This window comes from Triturus cristatus, chromosome 7, assembly GCF_964204655.1.
Source record: "Triturus cristatus chromosome 7, aTriCri1.1, whole genome shotgun sequence".
Taxonomy (NCBI): domain Eukaryota; kingdom Metazoa; phylum Chordata; class Amphibia; order Caudata; family Salamandridae; genus Triturus; species Triturus cristatus.
In genome coordinates, this window is record NC_140590.1 from 779,679,026 (window position 1) to 779,706,695 (window position 27,670).

General features: G+C 47.3%; 1 protein-coding gene across 2 annotated transcripts in view; it reads left to right on the plus strand.

The window, feature by feature from the left end:
• LOC146810542 (uncharacterized) overlaps window positions 1-27,670 on the plus strand; it is a 206,881-nt gene that overhangs the window by 105,669 nt on the left and 73,542 nt on the right. For both annotated transcript variants that reach the window (XR_014966610.1, XM_085617581.1), the window contains exon 2: window positions 10,666-12,348. Coding sequence is in view for 1 of the 2 variants with exons in the window: in XM_085617581.1 (XP_085473707.1) it covers window positions 10,666-12,334 (1,669 nt within the window). In the remaining variant the exon portion in view is untranslated. The remainder of the gene's footprint in view (window positions 1-10,665; window positions 12,349-27,670) is intronic.

A 27,670-nucleotide genomic window follows, 5' to 3' on the forward strand; every position in this document is an offset into this window, starting at 1 on the left:
TGACTCAAATGCTGTTGGATTTCCCACATAGAGGTTCCATCTGTGGAAAGCGCACCTCTGCGCTCTGGGTACTTCCGCTCTTGTCCACTTAAATCCAAAGAAGTACAGGTAGACCGAGGTAAAACAGAGCAGTTTATTCACGCTTAAGCGGGTGCAAAACCAACCAGGAAAAAGCTGTTCTGTGAAGGTAATGAACAACTGAAAACAATTCTATGTCCGGACCGGAGGCGAGGATTATGCTTCTACTTTCTCCACTTTAATCACAACAGCCATTTCAAAGTTAAACAAACCACTGTTCCCATGAACCATAGGGAACAACAATGCAAAACAATAGTGTAAATGGAAAGACAGTCCTCTTCCAATGCACCAATCACGAGGCTCCTAGGAGTGTGTAGTCCTCTGTCCCTCTTCATTCTCCCTCTTTCTTCGCTGCGGCAGCCAGATAAGTGTTGCCTTTTTTGCCTCTCCTCATAACGTGTGGTGTTATGCTCTCTCTACTGTAATGTGCGGTTTTATACTCTCTACAGGGTTTACATGTGTGAACTTGCCGTTTCAGGGCCTTCACGTTCAGTCTTTGCATGGTATTCCCTGTATTCGCATTGTGTTCATTGCTGCTGATGTTGCATTGTCCTGCCTTGTATTGGCCTTCCTTGCGTGTTTTCACCACTTTGGTTCGCGCTTGGGCGCGCTTCTTATATGTTAGGGCAGTTGGCTTTCGCTTTCAAGAGCTTTCACTCTTTCTGCGAGTTAACTGCTACTCTATTTTCCTCGCCCGGCCGTGGGAGATTTCAGTCTCCCTAACCGCCGTTACTTCAGTGGTGCGGCTCGTGGCGCCTTCCTCCCGCCGCCAGAGGGCGCTGAGACGCGTCCGCTCGTTCGCCGCGTCTCCGGCTTTCTGCGCATTGCTGGACGCGGTCGATCCCCAGAGCCTTGCCTGCCAGTACGCCGTGTGTGGTCCGTAAGACTGCCTTTAGGCAGTGTTTTATTTATATTTACGCCCCCTTGAACGCTTGCGTGTATAGCGAGTCTGTAGCTGCCGTGAGGCAGATTTGCTTGCAAGGCTATTTTTCGCCTTAGTGGGGGTCCGTTTATTTAGGCCTTTCCAACGCTCTTCTGGAGACAGTATTGGGATGTTTTTTACCTGGCAGGCTGCCCTCTACATTTACTGCACCAGGGCCGACAGTCCCAGGGTTTTGCCCAATAAAAACGTTAGCTCTACCCGCCTTGCATTAGGCTGTCACCCAGCCTCCCCTAAAGTTGAGGTTACCCTCGCCAGTTTACCCACTTACCTGTGTGGCGCTCCATCTTCCTGCTCCAATGGAAGAGTATCAGGATTCTATTTACAAGGCGGTGGAGCAGGCCATGACTCCCTTGGAGGAGCTCCTGTCTTGCCGTATTGAGTAGGCTTGTGCAAAGCTGGCCCAGGCTTACCATACCCTTCCTCCTCCTACGTCCGGCGGAGCCCCCGCCGACTCCCAGCCCCCACAGCCTAAGCGACCTAGAGAGTCTGGGGTTGATTTGGACGCTTCCACCCGCCTTAAGCAGGCGTTTTTGGCTAGCAAACCCACGCAGGTGCCCACAATGCCCCCAGGGGACTACGCTGCAGGGGATGAGGAGCCTGGCCCCTCCCGCCCGTGGCTCCCAGCCCGTCCAGACCAGACGCCTGACGCTCAGAACCTTTGTGCTGACATGCTTGACCCCGATGTCCTGCATCTCAGGTCCTTGGACTGGGCCCCCTCCGAGAAAGTAGCCCAGTATGTCGCCAGTAGGATCTGCCGGCCGTTAGAGGTCACAGCCAGGAGCTGTCTGAGGGTGGGGTGCCCCGACCTACGTTGGAGGGGAAGGTGGCGGCTACCCCGGAGATCAACTCTCGCATGACCACCTTTCTTCAAAAATGTGTAAAAGACCCAAAGAGGGGTATCGATAGGTCCTGGCGGGCTTGCCAGGACAAGCTCCTTGACGCCCTAGGCCCCATTACCAAGATATTAGATATGGCCGAGGAGGCTAAGCAGTCAGGGTCCCTTATTTCACCAGAGATCCTCTCCGCCTGGGCCCAACGCGTGGTGGCTTTCCTTGGGAACGCCAACTGCGCGCTTTCCACGGAAAGGCGTATGAACTCACTTATTAAGGTTGACCCCAAGCTCTGGGATTTAGCCCGTTCGGAAGCTGGCTCCGTGGCCCAAGGGGGTCTCTTTGGAGAGCCCTTTATCAGGGAATTGGGCAAGTTCGTGAATACTTTCACGTCTCTTGATAAAGCCCAGACCTTGATTCGCAAGGTTTTCCACCCTCGGGTTTTCCGGGGGGCCGGACGAGGTAGGGGCAGCTCATCCGTCCGTCCAGTCGTCGCAGTTTCAGACAGCGGTCATCATCCTTCAGAGCTTGGGCTTCGTGGTCAACGAGGCGAAGTCAAAGCTAGTGCCCGCTCAGAAGGTGGTGTTTTTGGGGTTTGTGATTGACTCTGTGGAGTCCACTCTCAGCCTCCCATCTCGAAAGATAACGAAGATTCGCCACGATATCCGGAGAGCCCTCACTCAATCCAGTCTGTCTCTCCGTCAACTTGCCCGGATCGTGGGGCTTCTCTCGGCCTCCATCCAGGCGATTTTCCCGGGTCCTATGCACTACAGAGCCCTCCAGCGCCTCAAGGCTCGCCACCTTCACAGGGGTCTTTCTTACTCGCAGAAGGTAACCCTCTCTGCCGCCAGGGGGGAGCTCCAGTGGTGGTTGACCAACATGGAAGCTTGGAACGGGCGGTCCATATTCGGTTCAGCGCCTGATATCGTTATAGAGTCTGACGCCAGCAGGTCCGGCTGGGGCGCGCCATGTGGAGAGTTCACTACCGGCGGTGTGTGGTCTACGCAGGAGCAACAACTTCATATCAATTGTCTGGAGCTCTTGGTGGGCTCTTTTGCAATCAAATGTTGGACCAAGGAGTCTGTCTGATCCTGTGTTCTCCTCAAGATGGACAACGTGTCGGCCGTCCGGTACATCAATCATCTTGGGAGCACACAGTTGTGTGCTCTGGCAGACTTGGCGGCGAATTTCTGGCAGTATTGCCTGGATCACCATGTCTCCGTCACGGTGGAGTACCTTCCGGGCCTGGACAACCAAGTGGCAGATTTCCACTCATGCCATTTCTACGACGTGAGCCAGTGGAAGCTTCATCCGGGAGTTTTCACGGACCTTCAGAGCATTTAGGGTCCATTCTCGACGGACCTCTTTGCCTCTCGTCTGGACTCGTCTGAACCTGAATTGATCACTCCTGCGCCAGCGCTCTAGGTGATAGCACCTTTGCTGTTCTGTTGAATGTGTTTTTTTAAAAAGAGAAAATCGTTTTTTTAAAAGGAGAAAATTGTTTTCTTAAAGAGAAAATCGTTTTTACATGCAAACTGCTGTTGCTAATGTGATTCGAATTGTGCACTGACTCCCCGGTCCACCGCAGCTACTCGGGCTGATTGTTGTGGAGGGAGAACAGAGCGCTCCTACTTCCTGGTAGTGCCATTTCTTGGCGGCCATTTTAGTGGGTTGACGCTCCAGTGTTCCCTGAGCCCAATCTATATTAACTTCCTTCGCCCCGCGCAGCGGCACGCGCAGCGGTAGCGCCTTAGACACGCCGAAGAGGCGCCAAAGAGAAGCCAGTCTGCGCCAGTCCGCGTCCAGACGCTTCCAGTCTCCGGACCCAGCTGTCATCATGGTAGGAAATCTCCTCACATACAGCACTTCCTCACTATATGCATTGCGTCCTTCGGTCAACCCACTATGTTTGCATTCAGTCCTTCCCTTACACCCGAAGGCCCACTGCAAAACTTGTGATTGGGGCATAACTACTCCAAATGTTGTGAAAAACCCCTCCAAGCAGAAATGGAGGATGTTCCTTCTTAACTGCCGTTCCCTGCCCAAACACCATACTGAACTGGCCATGCTGATAGAGGAGCTCAATCCAGACGCCCTCTTTCTAACAGAGACATGGCTTCAGCTAGAAACTGATCCTGCAATAGCATGGGCCACCCCCCAAGGCTATACTATTAAACATTTGGATCGCAAGACTGGCAGAGGTGGAGGGCTGGCTATTATCTATAGGGACAACTTTAGATGCCGCTTCACTCCCTCCCCCATGCCAGCCTGTGAGAACCTACATTTCACTCTTGAGTTCTCCCCATCCACTACTTTCTCCGGTATCCTAGTCTATCGACCACCTGGCACCCTCAACAACTTTATCACTAACATGACGGATTTAGCTGCCAACCTAGTGCTCACCTCGGCAAATTTCACCCTGCTGGGCGATCTTAATTTACACCTAGATGAGCCACTTAATTCAACAGCCAATAGTCTTCGAACAAACTTTCAGTCCATTGACCTGGCTCAGAAAGGCTTTCAATCAACGCATGTCAAGGGACATCTCCTAGATCACATCTACAGCAATCTAGATAGCTTAACCGTCGAGGCTCCAGTACCACTATCCTGGACCGATCATTTTTTTAGTACCTTTTACATGGTCCACTTGCTCCCCCCCCCATCTCACAAAATCACAATAAGCAGCGGGGAAGAAAATGGGCCTCCCTCCCACTTTCTAAGTGGAAACTGGCTCTTATAGAACACCTACCCCCAAATGTGATCAATCCCAATACAGCCATTGTCAATTTTGATAACTGGATCTCCAGTTCCCTTGACCTAGTCCTACCAGAGGAATCTTTGCACTTAATAAACAGAGCCAAAGTGGCCCCCTGGTACTCCCCGACTCTCAGGACTATGAAGCAATCTTGCCGCAAACTAGAGAGAGCCTGGAGACAAGATTACTCACAATCAAAGCAAGTTGAGTATAGAGCCGCAATAAAGCTCTATAAAAATCAAATAAAATCTGCGTAAGCCCATTTTTATGAAGCTAAAATCAATCTAGCTGCAAACTCCCCCAAAGAAATTTTTAAAATAGCCAAATCTTTAATTTCTCCCCCTCCCCCCGAGCGTCTGTCACCTGACGGCGCGCAAACCCGTTGCAATAATTTAGCCACTTTCTTCTCCCAGAAGATCCAGGCCATCTATTCTTCATTTTCTACTGGCAGTGGTGACATGGACCACACCACCACCACAGATTCTGACTTCTTAGCCCCCAGCTCACTGGATGAATTCCCCCTCCTAGATTCCGACACTTTAGACAGAATGCTTCTTAGTCATCTCGGGATCCCCCAATGACCCAGCACCCCCGCAAACTCTCAAGGTGATGGACATCATCCGCCCTGTCATTCTGGATGTCCTTAATGCTTCCATCTCCTCTAACTCCGTCCCAGCACCATGGAAATGTGCGATGGTTAGGGCCCTTTTGAAAAAACCCACCTTGGACCAGAACAACTTGGCCAATTTCCGCCCCATTTCCCTACTTCCCTGGATGAGCAAACTGCTTGAAAGGCACATCAATAATATCTTAGTGGACTACTTAGAATCAAATAATCTGCTATGCGCCTCTCAGACGGGTTTCCGCCCGCAGCATGGAACTGAAACTGCTCTCCTAGCAGTGACGGAAGAAACTAGATTGGTGCTGGACCGGGGAGGAAAAGCAGCCATCATACTACTCGACCTCAGTGCCGCGTTCGACACTGTCAACCATGCCACACTGCTACACCGTCTGAAAGGCATGGGCGTGTCGGGCGCGGCCCTGGAGTGGCTGACCTCCTTCCTGGACGAGCGCTTCTTCCAGGTGTTTGAGGGCAAAGCAGTCTCCCCTAAACAACCACTTAGATGTGGGGTCCCTCAGGGCTCCTCCCTGAGCCCCACACTTTTTAATGTCTATATGCGACCTCTAGCGGAGATAGTCCAGCCCTTTGGCGTGCGTATTGTCACCTACGCGGACGACACCCAGTTGGTGGTCTCTCTGGACCACACTGAGGAGCCGTCCAACACCCTGGGCCTCTGTCTAGAGGCCGTTGCTAAGTGGATGCAATCGTCCTGTCTCAAATTTAACGGGGAGAAGACAGAGATTATGCTATTGGGTAACCCTCCTCCGACCATTTTGACATCAATTTGGCCCACCTGCCTTGGTGCTCCCCCCCCCCCCTCCCAAACCGCAGATAAAGAGTCTGGGAATCTGGCTCGATAAAGTGCTGGACTTCTCGGTCCAGGCTACCAAAACTGCCTCCACGTGTGTCGGCCTAATGAAAATGCTCCGCGAAGTACTCCCTCTGCTTCCTTTCCAGGCGAGGAGAATCATGGTTCAGGCCCTGATACTCTCCCGCCTGGACTATGGAAACACGCTATATCTGGGTGCCCCGGCTTCAGTGACCAACAGGCTCCAAGTCACGCAAAACTGCGCCGCCCGATTATTATTCAACATCCCCCGCTGGCAGTCAGCCAAGAAAGCTCTAAAAGAATTGCACTGGCTCCCGATGGCTGCTAGAGCACAGTTTAAGGCTATGTGCATTGTGCACAAATCTTTCCATCGAACAGGCCCTGCCATCCTGTCCCCCTTAGTTGTGCCCTACGCTCCATCCAGAGCCCTTCGCTCGGGATCATTGCACCTAGTTACCACTTCTAAAATCAACAAAGCACGTTGGGGCGGCCGTTCCTTCTCCCATACTGCTGCGAGACTTTGGAACTCCCTCCCCTTAGCCCTCAGAGAAAATAATAACCGGCTGGCTTTTAGGAAAGCTTTGAAAACCCACCTGTTTGCAAAAACGTGCTAGTCTCACCCTGCGGCCCGCCACAGTGATCAATTAAAGCGCTGCGAGGCCTCCGGGTAGTCTATGCGCTATATAAATATAATTTTTCATTTCATTTCACTTTCAGCTTCCCCGGTTCTTCAGCTGGAGGCCGGATCAGATGGCATCGGCCACGGACGCATTCCTCCAGGACTGGAGGGAGGAGACTGGGTATGCCTTTCCCCCATTCACCATGTTAACGAGGGTCTCGGCCCAAGTTTGTCGCCAGGGGGTGGACATTGTGCTGATATCGCCCATCTGGAGGTCTCAAGTCTGGTATCCGGTTCTTCTGGAACTTTCTTGGTATTTTCCAATCCCACTCTCCCGCTTTCAGGCTCTTCTGCTCATTCCAGACAAAGTTCCCCATCCGCTCATCGCTCAGGGCTCCCTGACTCTGATGGCGTGGCGGATTACAGGGGACGCTGGGCGGTCCCGGGCCTTTCGGGAGCGGCTGAGATATTCATGTCCAAGGCCTGGACCGATAGTACGATCAAGCGGTATCGCTCCACGTGGAGATAATGGGTTCGCTGATGTCTGCGACGGAGTCTCAATCCCGTGGCAGCAGATGTGACGGCCATACTGAACTTTTTGGCAGCTTTGGCGGAGGAAGGTTTGGCGTACAGGACCATTAACACCTTTTGGTCTGCCATATCTGCTGGCCACAACATGGTGGATGGCTCTCCCGTGGGCGAACACCCCTTGGTTTGTCGACTTCTTCGAGGCATCCGCCTTTCTTTGCCTCCTGAGCCTCGTTACTCTCAGTTGTGGGACGTAAATCAGGTTCTCAACTTGTTCTTGTCATGGCAACCCAATCGCTTCTTGTCCAGAAAGGAGCCATCTGCCAAACTGGCCATGCTCCTTTGTCTCATATCTTGCTGGTGCGTTTCGGATGTGCTAGCTCTGGACGTCTTGGGCAGAATCCATTCTCCCTCCAGGGTGACCTTCACGATCAGGCAGCATACGAAATGTGGGACAACATCCATTTCGTACCCTGCGTTCCCAGACTCCCCCAAGGCTTACAAGGAGATCCGTCCTTCAGGTGTGCGGCAGTTGCTTATCACGCTCAAGAAGCCTCATAGGGCAGTCTCTTCCCCCACGATCACCCATGGGTCCGTTGGGTGATGCAAGAGGCCGGAATTGATCTGCGGCTTTTTGGTGCCCATTCGGCGAGAGGGGCCATGGCTTCTAAAGCGTTTGCCCTGGGAGCTCGTCTGGAAGACATTCTGAACGCAGCAGACTGGTCTTCCGACTCCACCTTCAAACGGTTTTATTTTAAGCCGGTGCTAGACATGGCACACTTGGTGGTGAGCAAGCTTTAAACGAGAATAATCCTCGCCTCCGGTCCTGACATAGAATGAAAAATTTCCTAGCGAACGTAACGGAAAGTTTCAATTCTATTAAGGGCTCGGAGGCGAGGATTATCCCACCCAGGGTACCTGTTTCAGGTCTATATCCCGCCCTCGTAGTGGGGTAAGTAACTGATTTTGTTCTTTGATGATTCTCTTATGTGGTCTGTGCTCATATGCTATGATCTTCCCTCCCTGGCAGGGTTAAACCTTAGCCATCACTGTCGCTTACGTTGTGCTTTGCTTCTGCAGGCGACGCTGGCAAACAGGACTCGTGAGGATTTTGGATTGGCTGGCTTAGAACGACGAAAGAGGGAGAATGAAGAGGGACAGAGGACTACATACTCCTAGGAGCCTTGTGATTGGTGCATTAGAAGAGGACTGTCTTTCCATGAACACTCTATTGTTTTGTATTGTTGTTCCCTATGGTTCATGGGAACAGTGGTTTTTATAACTTTGAAATGGCTGCTGTGATTAAAGTGGAGAAAGTCTAAGCATAATCCTCGCCTCCGAGTCCTTAATAGAATTGAAACTTTCCGGTACGTTAGCTAGGAAATTTTTCATTCTCTTTTCATATTTAAACTATATTTCAAACAAGTCTGCGTGCAGACTTCACTCCCCTGCCCTAATCCATTGGAAATTTCCTTCCAGTTATACATACAAAAAGAATAGCTAACCACACTACATTTTCAAGGTAAGTATGCAAGAAAGAATCACAGACCTTGACTAATTGCAAATTGAATGGAAAAAGTGTGGCTTAACATTTCTGAGAAGCACAAATGATTAGCAAGGTGTAATTATTCTAGCAATCATTCAGTACTTTTCCAAAGGCATAGAGAGCAAAAGAATGCACAATGTTGGCACGTACATGGACAATTCCTCAGGTAATTATGTACAAAGTCAGGTGAATAAAAAAAAAATGTCTGCACTCGTGTTCATATTATATAACCTTTTCCTCATGCCAACTGTGGTTATCTGGTCTCTTAAGTCTGGGACAAAGTCACAAGGTCAGGCCGACCACGATGGGGCACTGGCCGAATACAGGGACCAAGTTCGCCCGCTGAACAAAGTACCATAAATCCTGGTTGCAGAGCGTCACAAGATCCTGCATCGAGGATGCCATAGACTATGGGCTTGCGATGCAAAGGCTTGCGTTACACAGCGGCAGTTCCGAGAAGACTGCGGGCTGCGATGCAAGGACCTGCGTTGAGGGATGTTGTGCATCTGTCGTTCCAAAACCGAGATGATTTGTGCATTAAATAGGGTTTTAATTTCCAATTCCTTGGACACGAAACTCTACATTCCCACCTGCTGCCTATTGAAAGTTATCACTTACTGAATGTAATAAGTTAACCCAATGTTATCCTATGGAAGAGACAGTCCCTGCAGTAGTGAAATGATTTTTGTTGTGTTTTATTTCACTACAAGGACATGTAAAATAAGTGCAAGTCTAACTTTTTAAATACACTACACCCTGCTCTATTGACTTTTTAGGACATACCCTAGGGGTGACCTAAATGTATTAAAAAGGAATGCTTGGGCCAGGCAAAAGGTTTATTTTGCCAAGTCGAACTGGCAGTTTTAACTACACACACCGGCTGCAGTGGCAGGCCTGAGACATTTAAAAAGTCTACTTAAATGGGTGGCACAATAAGTGCTGCAGGTCCACTAGTAGCATTTAATTTACAGGCCCTGGGTATATTTAGTACCACTTTACTGGGCACTTACAAATAAACTGAATGTGCCAATTTGGTGCTAGCCAATTTCACCATGTTTAAAGGAGCACACAAGTGTTTTAGCACTGTTTGGCAGTGGTAGAGTGTGCAGAGTCTTAAAAGCCAACAAAAACTGGTTCAGAAAGCCTGAGGGTGAAGGCAAAATGTTTGTAGATGATCCTGCAGAAAGGGCCAGGTCCAACACTAGGGCAATTGGTATATACCTAGTATACCTTGTAGCTAGAAATATAGTTGTGCACAGAAGAGGCAAAGTTTTTTCCAGGTGTTGATAGAAATTGCAGCAAGCTCAGCTCACCTCTCGGGGTGAAAGACTGGGGAGAAGAGAAAGCAGGCAAGCAGAAAACACTGCATCCAGCTATTTGTTGCCTTAAAGTTGGCTCTGTCAACTGTACAGAATGCAATGCTGGTGAATGTTTTGTTGATCAATAAACAGAGATCCGCTTATTGATGTAGGCTGAATGCTAGGTGTATAGTGCCTTGAGGGTTGTGGACAGTTTAGAATGTTCTGTCTTATCTGTAGGCAGCCCATGGACGTTGTTCAAGGCTGGCATGCATTCTCTCACGAGAATGTTGGCTGGATATTAGCTTGACTGTTGTATTTTGAGTATGTTGAATTGTGATTATTTGAAAGCATTGGTGGTCAGCGAACCGGACACCAGCAAAATCAAGTTAAGAGAATTCTGGAGTGTGGCACTGAGGTGGGCTGGAAGAAAGCAAGATAGCTCTGTAACCATGTTAATGTGATAGTTACAGTTCTTGCCTTTTTTTTGTTATAGTCTGTTAATAAAGACGATTATGTATGTGCCCTCAATACCACTACTCGCTCTATTTCAAGCGTCCTCTGCTTTTAAAGTGTGAAATGGCTTCCTTCTAATTGTTTATTTTTATTCTTTGAAGGTTTGGACCGCATGGAATTCCAGTGACCGTGTTTCCTAAAAGGGAATACAAGAATACATCACCCTCCATTCAGCCCCAGGTGAAATCATGCCAAGAAGAGACTGTGGCCAAGTGTGAGGCAAAGGGCCCATCCGAAATACCTCCTTCCCCCGTTCAGCCTTTGGAGCCAAGTCCAATTCAAAGCGTATGGACGTCCAACCCCCCACCGCTCTTCCATGAAGGCGCTCCTTACCCCCCACCTTTGTTCATCAGGGACACGTATAACCAGTCTTTACCTCAACCTCCTCCCCGGAAAATTCGGCGTCCCAAGCGGAAAATGTATAGGGAAGAACCAACTTCAATAATGAATGCTATCAAATTGCGACCCAGGCAGGTCTTGTGTGATAAATGCAAAAACAGTATTGTGACAGACAAAAAGGAAATTAAGAGAGGGGGGACTGCAAGTGACGACAGCAGAAAACGCAGGCACGAGAGCGTAACTAATGTAAGTAAGAGATTAAAAACACATCATGTGGTGGATTGCAAAACCCAAACTGAAAGCCAGAAACGGAATCCTGTGGGTAAAGTGGCCAGTCTTTCACATGGTCGCAGCAGAATGGTGCGTGTTGTTTCCGCTCAGGCGAACACTTCAAAAACACAGTTACACACAGAAAAGGTGCTCCAGAACAAAAATATGGAGCATGCAAAAGCAAGAGAAGTGTTGAAAATGGCCAAAGAAAAGGCACAAAAGAAACACATAGACACACCCAGCTCCAAAAATGCACATACCAGGGTCCAGGTCACGCGGCGCTTTCAGAACCCCAGCTCAGGAACTCTCCCACCCAGACTGCGACTAAAGCCACAAAGGTACCGCAATGAAGAGAATGATTCCTCGCTGAAGACCAGGCTTGAAAGTGAGCGCAGCAGAAAAATGGTGGTCAAGCCCCAGCCTCGCTACATAGCTACTCGCTCAGCAGGTGAGGCCCTCTCAGAAATGCAAAGCCCTGCAAGGGTCCCTGAAGAGACCAGCAGGGAGGTTCAGGACATTGAAGTGTGTGCAGCACCTGGGGAGCCGGACGACCCACCGCCACTGGACAAGAGTGGCAGCAAAAGCAATATAACAGTTTACATGACCTTAAACCAGAAGCAGCCGGGCTCTTCCAGTGCTTCCGTCTGTAGTAGCGAGGGCACAGACGATCTGAAATCCTCCCACTCTGAATGTAGTTCCACTGAAAACTTTGATTTCCCTCCAGGCACGATGCACACACCTTCCTCTTCCTCCTCCTCTTTAAAAGAAGAGAAAAAGCGGAATAATTCCTTGAAAATAAAGGTGTTTTCCAAAAACGTTTCCAAATGTATTGGAGCAGATGGCAGGACCATATGTGCAGGGGACATTGTGTGGGCCAAAATTTATGGCTTCCCCTGGTGGCCTGCCCGCATTCTTAATATAACTGTGAGCCGGAAGGATAACGGCCTGTTAGTGCGGCAGGAGGCTCGCATTTCATGGTTTGGGTCCCCAACAACCTCTTTCGTTGCTGTGTCACAGCTCGCCCCTTTTTTAGACAACTTCCAGTTGCGCTTTAACAAGAAGAGAAAGGGCCTGTATCGCAAGGCAATCACAGAGGCAGCAAAAGCTGCCAAACAGCTCACTCCTGAAGTGCGGGCTCTGCTGACGCAGTTTGAAACGTGAACACAGCAAGTAAGGTAGGCCACACCAGCTTGGAGGTGCCAGCTTTTATAGCCTAGTCAGATTAAAGTACTAGGAAGTTAATTTGTCTGAAAGTGAAATATTGCTGTTTGGCTGCTCATGGAACGTTGCTGCGACGAATTGTGTGGGTGGGACGTGGGTTGCAACGGAAAAGGAGTGCACTTGATGTGGGTTGTGGGGGGGGGAGATTAAACACTAATTTATTTATTTCCTTATGTGTCTCCCTTAAGAGCTTCCCACTGTACATTTAAAGGATCCGGACGATGGGCAATTAATGTCACTAAAAGAATTGTTTCAATTTTCATAAACTGTTGACATTTGTTTTGTCTCTAGGAGCTAAGTGTCCAGGATGTCAAGTGCATACAGGCCAATCTGTCAAGTTGAGATAGCCCTACAAAGCTTCAGTTTGGGAGCATATTCTTTTTAGAAGGCATTTAAGTGTATTCTAGCGTCCGTTTTTTTTTCCCACAGAGTTCTTGTTTTCTTGTCTCTTAACTGGCTGCTATAAATCCTGAGAGAATTTACCTCGCCATTAAAATGATTGCCGTATTAGGTCTGTTGCTTCTTTCTGGCCATTGCTAAAATCCTAGGGTGTGTTCCAATACAGAACAATATGTGAATTATCAGATTTGCAATGATTTTTTTTCTGATGTTAATTGTTTTCTTCCCAATTCAGGGTTTTTGTTTCCAGGTCAAGATTGATGTAATATTTGAAATGGGCTCAAATGTACAAACATGTAAATAAACTTGAATAAATCTGTTTTTTTTGTGTGCCCCAGGACGTTCTGAAAGTCGAATTTGTGAAATTTAAAAGGATGCCTTCTATTCTATGCTTTCGAACACTGTATTTTGGCCTTCTGAACAGAAGCCCTCGATCCTTACGGATGTGGAAATTTCAGGTTTAAAATTTCTATGTGTGTTTCTGCAGTGTGTTGAAACCTAGATAGGACAGGTGCCACATTTTGGGTGTATTCGTTAGTTTGCTTGCTTTGCATTACATTAAGAGGTTGTTATAATGAATTTATATACAGTGAAAAAATCAAGTTACAGGGATATTATAGTTAGGCTCAGACTTCAGTCGTACAAAACCAGTGAAATTCAGCAGGTATAGTTACCTGAGCTAACTTATGTCCCCGCAAGGCACTGCTTATGAACTCGCATATTACATCACTCATGACCTGGTCAGTGACATCACTGATAACCTCACTGATTACATCATCCAGTGATTGTGTTTTTTAAAGGTTTCTTAGTCATAGATATATAGTATGATACTACGAAAGTTAAATTAGTATACTTTGTGTGATGATAATTGTAACACATATTGTGTGAGTGACTGTGTATCCATGTGAGTAGGTGTCTGGGTCTATGGATGTGTAAGCGATCAGTTAGTGCATAAGTGGTATATGTGTCAGTGAATGGGTGTGTGAGTGACTATGGGTGAGTGAGTAAATGTAAGAATGGCTGTATGGGTGCTTGTCAGTGACTGTAGAGGTGAGTACCTGTTGGCATACATGTGAGTGGGTGACTGGGTAAATGAGTAGGTGTGTGAGTAGCTGTATGGGTGACTAACTCAGTGTTTGAGTGGCTGTATGGGTGTATGAGTGGGTGTGTTGGTGTCTGTATGACTGGATGGTTGAGTGGTTGTATTGGTGAGTGGGTGCATGAGTGGCTGTATGGGTGAGTTAGCGGTTGTGTGAGGTTGTCTGAGGGATTGATTATTTGAGTGGCTCTATGGATGAGTGACTTGTGTGAGTACTTGTATGGGTCTGAATGGGTATGTGAGTGGTTGTGTGGGAGTTGGTGTGTATGGTTCTGTGTGGGTGGTTCTGTGGATGATATCAGTGATGTAATTTGAGATGTTATCAGTGATGTCACTTACAATGTCATCAGTGATGTAATATGTGAGGTCATAAGCAGTGCATTGCGGGGGCCAAAGTTAGGTAGCTCAGGTAACTAGAACTGCTGAACTTCAGTGGTTTGTATGAGTGAAATCTGAGCCTAACTATAACATCCCTGTAACCTTTGGTTCCCTCGCAGAGGATTTACATTTTATAATTAAACTTGCTGAATAGTCCTTCCCACACGCGGGGAACCCGAAGCAGATATATATATGCTCGTTTGCCACGCCCCAGGAATGAGCTGCACTCGAACGCTGAACAAGGTGGCAAGCCTTTAATCAAGAGTACAGGCAGAATGATGCTGGTAGTTCAAATCTGACAGCTACAACGCGATGAGCCTGACGCGTTTCGAAGTATTATCCTTCTTCCTCAGAGGCAATCGTGATTGTAAATGCGTGCTTGGGTCTGCATCTCTTAATGCCCAATTATACGCCCCCAGATGGGCGGGTCAAATTTCCCAAGGCATCATGGATGTCGTAGTCCCAATAATCAAACCGCTGATGGTGCACTAATTTCTGTCCTTTTCAAGCCCGCCAATGGGCCACCACCAACAGCGTCTGCCTTAATCCCAGATCAACGCCCCACATAACCGGCTCGCTATACATCCTGCCGCGTGGCCCCCTCTCTTCGCGGGGTGGTGCAACTCGACGGCGGGCCGCCGCCAAAAATGAATGCTCGTTTGCCACGCCCCAGGAATGAGCTGCACTCGAACGCTGAACAAGGTGGCAAGCCTTGAATCAAGAGTACAGGCAGAATGATGCTGGTAGTTCAAATCTGACAGCTACAACGCGATGAGCCTGACGCGTTTTGAAGTATTATCCTTCTTCCTCAGAGGCAATCGTGATTGTAAATGCGTGCTCGGGTCTGCATCTCTTAATGCCCAATTATACGCCCCCAGCACGCATTTACAATCACGATTGCATCTGAGGAAGAAGGATAATACTTCGAAACGCGTCAGGCTCATCGCGTTGTAGCTGTCCGATTTGAACTACCAGCATCATTCTGCCTGTACTCTTGATTAAAGGCTTGCCACCTTGTTCAGCGTTCGAGTGCAGCTCATTCCTGGGGCGTGGCAAACGAGCATTCATATATATATATTGATTTTCTTCAGGAGGGCCTGCAAAGACAGTTAAGATAAAAAAAACAGATTATGCAGCATATTTACCTCGGCTACAATGGCCAGGATCTTCATCTTGAAGAGAAAAAAGTAATTTTCAGATGATTATAGTGCCAAACAGTAAAAATATCCCTCACAAACCCTTTTTTATGATCGAGATAAAGAGAGCCTGACAGAGTAGCCTCATAGGCCTCCCTTATATGTCTAAAAAAAAAAAAAAAGTCACTATGCCTTTGAAAATCTAGACACCACCAGTAGCCCATCATGCACAATAGGTGGCAGCAACTTCAGTTCTTTTTTCTGGCTCCTGTTGACAGGACCCTGGAGCATTGAGCTAAGCCCAAATTGTTTTTTCTTCAAAATTCTTAACTGAATTTGACTAATTACTGTTTTGTGTATTTTCCTGACAGGAATTACAGGTGATTTGTCAGAAAAATGCCATCTCTTTTTGACAAGTGCCCAGTCTGAGGGAGAAAAAAGACCAAGACAGATCCACAAGTGTGTATAATCTGCCTTCCAGAAGACCATGTTCCTGAATCTTGCCAGCGCTGCAAGAACTTTTCCAGGCGCACCCCTTGAGACCTCAAGGAGATTCGCCTTCATGGAACAGAGGAAAAAGAATACAATCAGTCTGAAGGTGGGAACTCCGTTCATGGAAAGGGTCAGACCTCTACCAGATCACTGTTCCCACCCTCTGGTGGACGTGCCAGGAAGGAAACGGCGAAAAAACGTCATCGGTCCTGGTCAAGGCGTCCAGGAGAGGTATAGCACCGACCTGTTTACCGTCTATTCAAGGTACGATGGCGACGAAGATCAGCGTTTAGGCCAGGAACCATCACCATGGTCCATTGCTCCGTCGATCGACAGGCTCCGTTCGATGTCGGTCTCCATTGAGGTCTAGGTCGCGATCGAGGCACGGAAGATCGATATTGAGGCATACTCAGACGTCGCGGCACCTTTGGCATTCTGTCGCCAAGTAGGTTGAGGTATCGAGGTTCATCAACATCTTCCAGGCTAGGAAAAAGAGAAGGCGCATATACTCCTCACCAGACTGAGTATTTGAGAACGTATTCTCCATCTTCCTGTCGTCACCCAGCTCCTCCACCATCACCTCTGCCACCAGTCACACCACGGAGATCACGATCGTGCCATCATTCTAGGCACCATCATCACAGCTCACGGTATACTTCAGCTTCTTCTAGACTCTCCCATCATTGTAGTCCTAATCACTCTCACTCTCGGCCAAGATCCTCCACGTCTACTGACGTTATTTACCAACATTGTCTGACTCTCCACCTTCACGCATTTCACTGGTGGATGATGTCACCACATTTCAAGAAGTCCTTGTTGACACCAACGACATTGATCATTTACGAGACCCTGAAACAGAGATCAGTAACTAGACCCTTGCTAGTGCCAGATCTTCTTGAACTGGCTATGGAGCTTTTTCTAACACCAGCCTCTGTAAAGACAGCACCTTCCAGGCTCCACAAAAAAATCATCCTCCGGAGCAGGATCCAGCTTTCCTTCGCACAGATCCTACACCAGACTCTTATCGTTGTGGCGGCAAAAAAACATGCCACTACTTCTGCTACGGTTCCTCCTGACAAAGTCTGAGGTTGGACTCTGTTGGTCGGAAGATGTGCGGGTCGGCAGCAACCTCCATCAAAGCAGTTAGCACCGCTGCCTTACTAGGCAGGTACGACAGAGCTGTTTGGGAGTCCATGAACCAATTTGTTAAACGTCTGCCTAGGGAGAAAAGGTAACGCTTAATGGAGATCCTTAACAAGGGTTTAATGGTCTCGAATCAAGTGATCAGTACTGCAGCAGACTCCTCTTTATTAGCTGCTGATGAATACTGCCACGGAGTAGCTCTTAGATGACACTCATGGCTACGCCGAACATCCCTCAAGCCAGAGTCACAACAGAGAATTTTGAATCTGACTTTCTCTGGAACAGCTCTTTTCGGGGCTCATGCCGACGAGGAAATGGCAAGTATGAAGGCAGAAACAGAAACTCAAGGCAGTTGTCCTAGAGAGACCCAGGAAGAAGACGAAATATTTCCGGCCATACCAGCGCCACTTTTCTTCCCAAAGAGGCCTGTCCTCTCCATGGTATCTGAACTGCCAGCAAAGCAGTGTTCCCAACAACAGCACCAGCGTCCCTACCTGTCTTACCAACGACGGCAGTCTAGAGGGCGATCTACCCCAACAGTCTGGTCAAGGAGTCAAACAACCTTCTGGGTTGAAGCTCCGAATTACTTCACCCTGTTCTCTTCCCTACTTCCGGGGGGGGGGAGACATACAACATTGCCTGGCAGAGTGGCAACACACAACACAAGTCGCCTGGGTATTGAATGTTGTTGGCAATGGATATTGTCTGCGGTTGATCAGTCCTCCACTGACCATACTTCCGAAACCATCCACCTGCCAACTTCTGATGTTACGAGCAGAGGTCAACATCCTGTTATAGAAGTTGGTATTTATTCCAGATACTTTCTCTTCAAGAAAAAAGACAAACTAATTCAGACCCATTCTGAACCTCAAAACAGCCAGCAAGTGGACCCGGCAAGAAAAGTTGCAGATGCTGGCATTACACCAAATTAACCCCCAATTGCAACAGTGGGATTGGCTCTGCTCTATCGACCTAAAAGACGTGTACTTTCACATTCCAGTCACCAGAAAGCATCACAAGTTCTTGAAGTACATGGTGGGAGAGGACCCTTACCAATACCAAGTCCTCCTGTTTAGTCTGAAGTCAGCACCAAGAACATTCTCCAAGTGCATGACAGTAGTGGGTGGCCATTTCTGGAGACGCAAGATATTTGTCTACCCATATCTAGACGATTTGCTAATCTAGGCGTCCACGTCTCAAGAAGTTCAGCATCGTTACAACTGGACTTGCAGTCTCTTATGGAGGCTTAGCCTTCAAATCAATCACAGCAAGTCCATTTCTACCCCAGTACAAACCTTGCATTATCTGGGAGCCTCCATCGACACTGAAAGGGAAAGTGTGTGTCCTTCGGGAATCCCTTATCGATCTTTTAGAAATGCCAGGCTCTTATGAAAGCTTCCCTTCCAACGGTGAGAACAGTATACTCCCTTCTCAGATCGATGGCTTCCTGCATCTTTCTCACACCGAAAGCCCGTCTCCACATGAGGCTTCTTTAGGAGTGTCTCGAAGACCAGTGTGACCAACTAACAGGCAACTGGGAAGACAGGATATAACTGTCCCTTCATGCAAAGCTGTCCTTCAAATGGTAGTGTTCTCCAGCCAATCTCCTCCAAGGCACTCCTTTTCATCAGGAGATTCTGCATCAAACCATAGTCACGTATGCTTCACTGCTGGGTTGGGGAGTCCTCATGGATCACCTCCAGATCTAAGGAAAATGGTCAAAGAAGGAATCAACGTACAATGTCAATCTCCTAGAACTCCATGCAGTCCATCTGGCGTTGAAAGCTTTTTACTTGTCGTTCATCTCCCACTCTGTTTGTTCAGATGGACAACACCTCAACAAGCGGGGAGGGACAAGGTCCAGACCCTTGTCTCATGAGTCCCAGACTATCTGAAAAGGGCTTGATGATCGATCACAGCAACACACCTGCCAGGTGTTCAAAATGCACAAGCACATGCACACGAGTGGGTCCTAAACAACGACGTAGTACAAGACCTGTTTCAACGATGGGGAACTCCGGCCATCAACTTGTTGGCCAACCACTGAAAGCAGCAAATGCTAAACCTACGCATCGCGGTTCTTCCAAATGGGACTTTGGGGAATGGCCTGTGGATTGACTGGTCTGGTAGATTTCTATACGCTTTTCCACTGATTCCTCTGATCCCGGCAGTTCTCTTCAACTTTGGCTTAGTCCGCGACAAAAATTATCCTCATAGCTCCGGAGTGGCCACGTCAATGGTGGTTCACGGACCTCCTTCACCGGTCTATCCGTCCACATCTGAGGCTGCCATGCAGACCAGATCTGCTGACAATTCAGAAGCCAGATAGTTCAACCCAATCTCTCTCCTCTTTGAATTTGGCAGCATGGCTCCTGAGTTGGTACAATATAGACATCTAAATTTGCCGCAAAACTGCGTGGAGATTCTCAAAGAAGGTAAGCGGCCTTCTACATGTTCTGCATACGCTTTCATGGAGGAGAGGAGATTCTGCATATGGTGCTCATCCAAGAATAAGTACCCTACCACTTGCCTGGAAGATGTTATTCTTCCAAACTAACTCTTTGTCAAAATCTGGTTTACAATTTTTTTCACTAAAAGTTCATCTGGCAGCTTTGACTGCCTACAGTAAGTGTCCTTCACAAACTTTTTTTTTTTTTTTTTAATCCCTGTAATCAAATATTTCCTAGAGGGCTTGAAGGGTTTTCCTCCCATCAGACATCCTTCCCCTCCATGGGAGCTTAATGTAGTAATTTTGTGCCTTTTGCAGGATCCATTCGACCCCATACACAAGGCGTCTCTCCTACATTTGTCTTGGAAAACCGCTTTTCTTGTGGCAATAACATCGGCCCGCAGGGTTAGTGAGATCCAAGCTGTCTGTTCTCATGAACCGTTTACTATTTTACATTCAAGCAAAGTGGTAATTAGAACTCGCCCAAAGTTCCTCCCTAAAGTGGTATTGGATTTTTGTCAAAACAGACAATCTCTCTGCCTTCTTTCTTTCAGATGCACTCTACTCCAGTGGAAAGAACCCTTTGTTCCCTGGATGTTCGAAGAATTCTGAAATATTATTTAGATAAAACTAAGGCCATCGCAAATCAGACCAATTATTTTATCAACTATGGCCCAGTCCGTACAGGGCAAGCTACTTCCAAACAATCAATTTTGCGATTGATAGTGTCTTGCATTTTATTATGCTATCATAAAGCTAACGAGTCTTACAGCTAAACCTAAAGCACACTCTGCTAGAGGGAAGGCATCTACTGCAGCTTTATTGCGCAATATTCACATTCCAGAGATCTGCAAAGCAGCTACCTGGAAATCTTCACCAAACATTACTGCCTAGATTCTGATGCTGGAGCAGACCCTCAAGTAGGAAATGCTTCACTCAAATCTCTTTGCTTAACTTCTCTGCATTATCCTCCGACTACTCCACCGTGTTATCTGGGGATGAGCTTGCTGTTCTATTCAGTGCTTATGACTGTAAATGGAAATCCCCTGCGATAGAGAATTTTCTTACCTGTAACTCCTTTTCTCTCGCAGGGGTATTTCCATTATGGTCATAAGCGACCCTCCCCGGTGGATTGAACGGAGGAATTGCTTTATTGCATATCTTTTAACATAAGCCTTCAAAAAGAACTAAAGTAACTGCCATCTGCTGTGCATGATGGGATACTGGTGGTGTCTAGATTCTTTAAGGCACAGTGACTTTTTTAGCTATATAATGACAGCCCATCAGGCTACTCTGTCCTGCTCCTTCATCTCAATCATGAAAAAAGGGTTTGTGAGGGCTAGTTCTACTGTTTGGCACTATAATTAGCTAAAAAGTACTTTTCTCTGGCCCCTTTTTTCTCTTCAAGATGAAGAATATGACCATTGCAGCCTAGGTAAATAGGCTGCATAATCAGTGTTTTCTTTGCATGACTTCTGAAGAGAGGCGAAAATCTGCACTTAAGAAGAATATATATATATATATATATATATATATATATAATCTGCTCCGGGGTCCCCGCATGTGGGCAGGACTATTCAGCTCTTATTACTATAATGTAAATACCCCTACAAGAGAAAAGGATTTACAGGTAAGAAACAGTTCTTTTTTTTCTGTGAATTTATAAGGTTTTTAAATTATATTTCGTAACTAGAACGTCCTTGTAACCTTTTTGTTTTTCAAGTGAATTTCTACTTAAATTTTTTTTTCCTTACTGTAACCTGTATACTTTGAGAATGGGTTTGTGAGTAGCTGTATAGGTCGGCGAGTGGGCGTGGCAGTGGCTTTATAGGTCAGTGAGTGGGCGTGTGAATGGCTGTATGGGTCGGTGACTGGGTTTGCGAGTGACTCCATGAGTGAGTGAGTGCATAAGTGGGTCTGTGAGTTGGGTGTGTGTGACTGAGTGCCCTCTGTTTTGCCCTCTTCTGCTTAGATTGGCCTTTTTCTGCCCTCTATTTTGCCTTTTCCTGCTAGTTTTTCTGCCCTCTATTTTGCCTCATCTGCTTTTTTTCCTGCCCTCCGTTTTGCTTTCTACTCAGTTTATGCCCTCTGTTTTGCGTAATCTTCTCTGTTTGATTTTTCTGCTCAATTTTCTGCCTTCTTTTTTTCAGCGATCTGGAAAAAGGGGAGGGGGCCATGTAGTCCCCCTCTCTGAGCCAATTTTGGCCCTGGGGACTCCATCTACCTGGCCTTAAATCATTGGGGGTGGGGGGAACAGCTCCACCACACCTCCACCCAGGCTGATTTTGGCCATGTGTTCTTGGGGACCGGGGGGAGCCTCAAGGCACTCGCAGTCCCAGCCAGCTCGCTACTTGCTGCGGGACCCAACCCCAACATTTATCTCGCACACAGGGAGCTGCTGGAAATGCAGATCCCTGCGTGCAAGAGCAATTTCTCTGTCCGCATGTCTGCAGACTGGGAAAGAGATGAAATCACTGCTTCCAGAAAGCGGGAGCGGTTTAACAGGTCCCGCTTGCTGGAAGCGGAGTGTTTGCTTTTGCTTGGCAGGAGCTGTCAAAGCTCCTGTCAAGCAAAAGTAAACAGCTATGTTCGGGGGGGGGGGTATGCACCCCGGTACATAGCAGAAGCCGGCCCTGGGGAGTGGCGGTCCCCAGTGCAATATATGGCTCCTGGAGGGGGCCATATATGCCCCCTGGTAGCGGACCGTGTGTCCTTTTGTTGTGCACATGCCGGGCCCGGGGAGGTGGTGGTCCCTGGAGCCCCTCCCTCTTTTTTCTAAAGCAATTGGTCTGGGAGGTGTTGGTCACCGGAGCCGGAGGTCCCTGCGGACCCCTCCATTTTGATTTATTTAGCTCGGGGGAGGTAGTGGTCCCTGGGGCTTTCAAAAGCACTAGAAGGGGGTCCCCTTTTTAAAATACTGACCCAGGGAAGTGGTGGGGTCTGTAATATGTATATTTAGCCCCAGGACGTGGTGACCGCGGGGCATAAAAATTATCATGGAGGTGGGCCGCGGGCGCCCGCTCCAGTATTTTTAGTAAACTGTGCATGCCCCTGGCTCACCTGGGGGCTTTAGTATAAACAAGTGCGGGAGACCGCAGGTGTTATTTCTTTTCTTTCAATTTTGCCGCAGATTCGCTGATTTGCCCCGCCCCCCCCCCCCCCCCCCCCTGTGATTTGGCGGCAATATTGAAAAAATGTTTTTGACACCCAGCGAAGTAACTGTGGGACCCCACCACCCACATCTGGGGGGTCAGGTAATTCCTACCCTGCCTCCTTTTCTTTTAATGTCTCTTGTGTGCCTCGGCTGAAGCAGAGTCCAGTCCCTGGATGGCTCCTAAACCTTCCTTCCTTGTTGAAGTGTTGGCAGCCAATCAAATTTCAACACGGGTACCGTCCGATTCGCAGAGTATCCGCGCCTGATCTGCATGATTAATCACTAAAACTACTGAATTAATTTATACCAAATCACAAAAAGTGTGCTTTCTAGACCAAGAGCCAAATTTGGTCTAATTCCGTCCCGCAGTATGGGCTGCAATTTTTGTGTGCAGAATCCCTGTGGGAATTAACTTTGGGGAAAATGCTTTTTGGGACCCTCCCTTTTTCTCAGGACCTGCTTTGAGAAACATCCTGAAACTTGCCAGACAGCAGCTGAAGTGAGTGTAGATTTTTTTGGGAAATTTTTATAAATATTCTTTAAACAGTGTCAAAGGTATAAGCAAGTCATCATCAACTTTATTTCGCACTACTCAGGTGCATAAAAGTACACAGATCAAAACATTTCAATGCAGACGATAAATTATAAGTAAAAAAAAAAAATCTGAAAATTGCAATCACATAACTGGAATGCCACTATCACAAAAATAAACCAATAAAAACATTACAGTGCAGATAATGTTCGCAAGGTAAAACAATACAGGTACATAACATTTAACCAATAGCAGCAATCATGAGTTAAAATAAGTACCAACAGCTAAATCAGTGACTCTTGGGATACTATGGATAAATTGTTAAAGGTCTTACGAGATCTCACAGCGGCCAATAAGAAAGAAGCAAGTGCATAACAAACAAATGGAGTTTCTAGTTGATAAAATAGAAAGAGAGCTGAAGCTGGGTTGCGAATAGAAAATTTCTTTAAAAGAGGAATAATAAAAATCTTCCTTTCTTGACTGTACAGATGGCAAAAGAACAATACATGTGCAGTTGATAGTGTCGCTCTATTATTACAAGGGCAAGGTGGTAAAAGATTAATCTAATATAAATCGTGTGGGTGTCCCAACATTAATGGAAGCAAGTCAATAAACAATTCTCCTATGGAAACTAGGTCCTAACTCTACCTACCTTGTAGTAACTGCCAGGAGAAATGTAGGACTCTTAGCCTGAACAGATCCCAACGCAGCAGTGCCATTCTTTGTAAACCGCATTACACATAACAAAATATGTCTTTGGGTACTTTACCAGAATTATGATGTTTAATTGTTCAATTTTGTGATGTGGGGCTTTCTACACAACAGTTCCCTACATCACTGTGACCTCAGCTTTGTAGATGACGGCAAGTGAAACTATGTTCCTTCAAATTTCAGTTTTTAATGGTGAGGGGCGGGACCATTGAGTCCCTGTTAATACACTCGTTACAGCACACTGACTCCAACGAAGGCCGTTGCCCGAAACATTCTGTTGTCCCATGATTGCGCTTGCACTTTGCTGAAATCTAAACATACGTTAAAAAAGAATAAAATCGTTTACCAAAGAGAATACGGATCCTACTGCCTTTCTGGCCTACTTGGTGCTGCCTTTCTGCGCTCTCGAACAGTGTGTGATGGGAAGTAGGGGAACGTGGGTTATCGGTATCATATGTGTATGTTTTTTTGATGCTCAAAATCAAAACGTAACATGTAAACATCTGTGTACCATGTTGGAAGATTAGTAGTTTTGTTCAATATGACATATGTAATGCCCTTCACATTTCTCAGACAGACAACAATTATCCTACCACACGTTGCCCATCTGTGGGATGCAGACCATTGTAATAGTCTGTTCAAGGCCACCATCTTTTCTGGTGTTTCTGTGGACATCCCCTACTACTGCCTCTTCAGCTGGGGCACAGATGCATATCTCCCACAACCACTCGAGTAAGGCTGGGGGAACTGGATTTCCAGCATCGAGCAATTGTCCTTTTAGCCAAGAACACATCCATACACACCGGTGTTGTGTTGATGCTTGCACCCCAACATTCCCCCATTAGTCCCAGTAAGGTAAGCTTAAAACTCAAATTCACAGGTATCATAACCAACATACTTGGCGCTTAATGAATATGGTAACAGTAGTCCCGTATGATTGGGCAGTCCCAAATCGTATGCATCCTTGTTCCTGTCACTCTTACATCTGGGAGTCTCTGCTCCCCCGCCACCCTTCATGCATCTTAACCTCTCTGCAGTGGAATATACTCTTAAGTACCGGCACTACACCAGTCTCAAATAGGTCAAAGTTGACTACACACTTGCTGCTATTCTTGTCAGAATTCTTTAACATCCTCCAACTGTCCAACATTTCTGTCCCTGTGCTCCCTCAAGGACCTGCAAGGGAACCTTGGTATTTATCACCAGGGATCTGTAAATCCAGGAGATACTCTTACTCCTCGTAGGCTGTCTGCTTTGTTTCTAATGGGCTGAATTCAGGCAGATGTTTTTAGTCAGACTTGTAAGCATTTAGGATGTATCTCACTTGTAACTATCAGTAGAAGCAGTAAGTATTTTGGGTAATAACTTCAGTTTGTGGCATGTGTAGCAGTAGATGCATATGCTGTGCATACTTCTGCCATCTAGTGTTGGGCTTGGACACGTGCAAGTTATTTTTCTTTGGAGAAGTCTCAAGTCGCAAGGTGTAGTGACTCCACCTGTTATTGTTATTGCACATGTGCATTGGCTCCATTGTCAAAATGCTTTTTTCTCTGCCATCTGATTTGGACGTGTCCCTTCGAGCTTCAGTTTGCCACTGTATGTTCTTGCCTGGCCAGCTCGGATCCTCCTTACTTGTTGGATGAAGTAACAGTCGGTTTTCCTTGTCCGTTCCAGTGTTGCATACCCTTTCTCTTCGGATCTGCTGTTGAACAATTTTGACACGCTGTACGGGGCCTAGCTCGTCCAGTGCTCCATCACTTCCTTCACATCTTAGAATGTATCTGTGATGGGAAGAACTCTTAGAATGTATCTGTGATGGAAAGAACTCCATTCCACTACTGTCTGAAGTGTCAAGCGAAATACCAGAGGGGAGACCTCCATCAGGCATGTAACGTCGGTCAATCTATCTGTCCGTCCCAGGACCACTAGGAGGCCTCCTGCTCGGGGAGTCTAGCAGTTCCGGAACAAAAAGACATCATATACCGTAAGGATTGTGGCATCACCTCTGCTTCGAAGGGTGCAACATAGAGTGGATGATACTGTAGACCTGTTTCGCGAACAGGACATTAAGGGCGAATTGCATTCAGAGGTTTCAGGCGCAGAGGCTCAAGTGTTGGAGACAGAGGAAAGCTTCGATAGTGAAGCGGACAAGCCATGCACAGGGTCCACCTACATCTTCCTACCCGTTGACACCACTCAGAAGCTGAGAATTGCTCTCGATGGGGCAGAGCAGCAAGCTCACAGGCCCCCCATGAGGCCTTCGGTCTGCGACTGCCAAATGCCATGGTCGGCACTCAAATTCCTGCCTGCCCATCTCATGGGTGCTGAAACCTGCCTGCGAGCCTCGCCCTTCGACCAGCTCTTCAGCTCTGGACTCGAAGAAACAATCAAAGCTATCTTTGGAGTTCAGAGCTGAAGTTGGGCTTGGTGCTGGCAGGCCAACAGACTTCTTTGGCTCCGAAACAAACAGCATTTAGGGCAGCTACCTCTACTACTAGGCTCAAGACTTACCCATCCTCCTAAGAAGCCTTGGTGCCATGATGTCAGGCACCTCTCCACAACCTTTTTTACCTTGCTTGCCTCCTCCTCACCCTTCTCCTCTACTTCCTCCTTTGCCTTCCTCCCCACCACCTCCGCCCTCGCCACCACTACCAGTGGATCTTTGCCAGAATCACAAGAGGATTCCCCTCCTTCCGAGTTTGGAGGTGATCATCTAAGGCAGAGGTCTTCAAACTTTTGGATGCCGAGACCCCCCTGTCAAAAAATTTCAGGCATGCGGACCCCCTCCTTACAAAAATTTCTAGGACTTGGTACTCCTCATAATTGGTGCTCTCTGTGTTCTGTTTTTACAGATTTTCACAGATAACGATAGACAGAAAACATTGTATATCCTGTCTGTATCTACTTTTAAAAGTGGAAAAATACAGATAATTGGCTTCTTTTCGGTGACTCTATGCTGAGTTTATTGACTTTCAGGCCAGTAGCTGTACATATTGCCAGCGTAGGGAGTTATAAACGTCACTGAGATTTGCTTAAATTAATTGTTGCATTTCTCAACCGGTATTTGTTCTGTTATGCCAATTGTTTGATGTGTGTATTATATTATTTTGGCAGTGTAATTTGCTAAAACGTGACAGGCATCAAAGTATGAGTGCACGTCTATCTGTTAAGTAAATGTGGAAATATACGAGTTATCACATCTGTTCACAAAATAAATATGGATAAATACAGACAGCAAGAGACGGGTTTGAGTAGAAAATGTTTCTCAGCAATTTTAATGATGGCCCACTCTCCTACTACCCTCCTTTAGCCTCACTGCTGCAGGTGAAACCTGCCTCCTAGTCCTTACTTTCTCTGTATCATGGTTGCTACCCTTAGAGATCAGGACCTGGGCCACAGCCCTCAAGGCAACCACAGACAATGCAGTATCTAGGATAGACTTGCCTACCCATCTCTGTTTCTCAGGGTCCATGCCAACCGCCACTGCTTCTTGCCCTCCCCCAGGTTTAATTCTGCCCCATCAATAAAAATTGGGATGCAAACCCCACCACCTGCTTACTCCTCATGGACAACGTCCATACTACCTGGAGGTGCTATGGAGCAGACCACCCAGTTCTGCCTTTTCATGGTCACACCTTACTTCCCTTCGCCATGGAACCACATTGCATCCCTCTTTACTGAGAGGCCCGGCTCTGAAGCCAGCCTTAGAGCGCCGCAAAGAACTCTAGTTTGCATAGGGACACTAAATTACACTATTCTACCAGGTCACTATGGATCTAGATC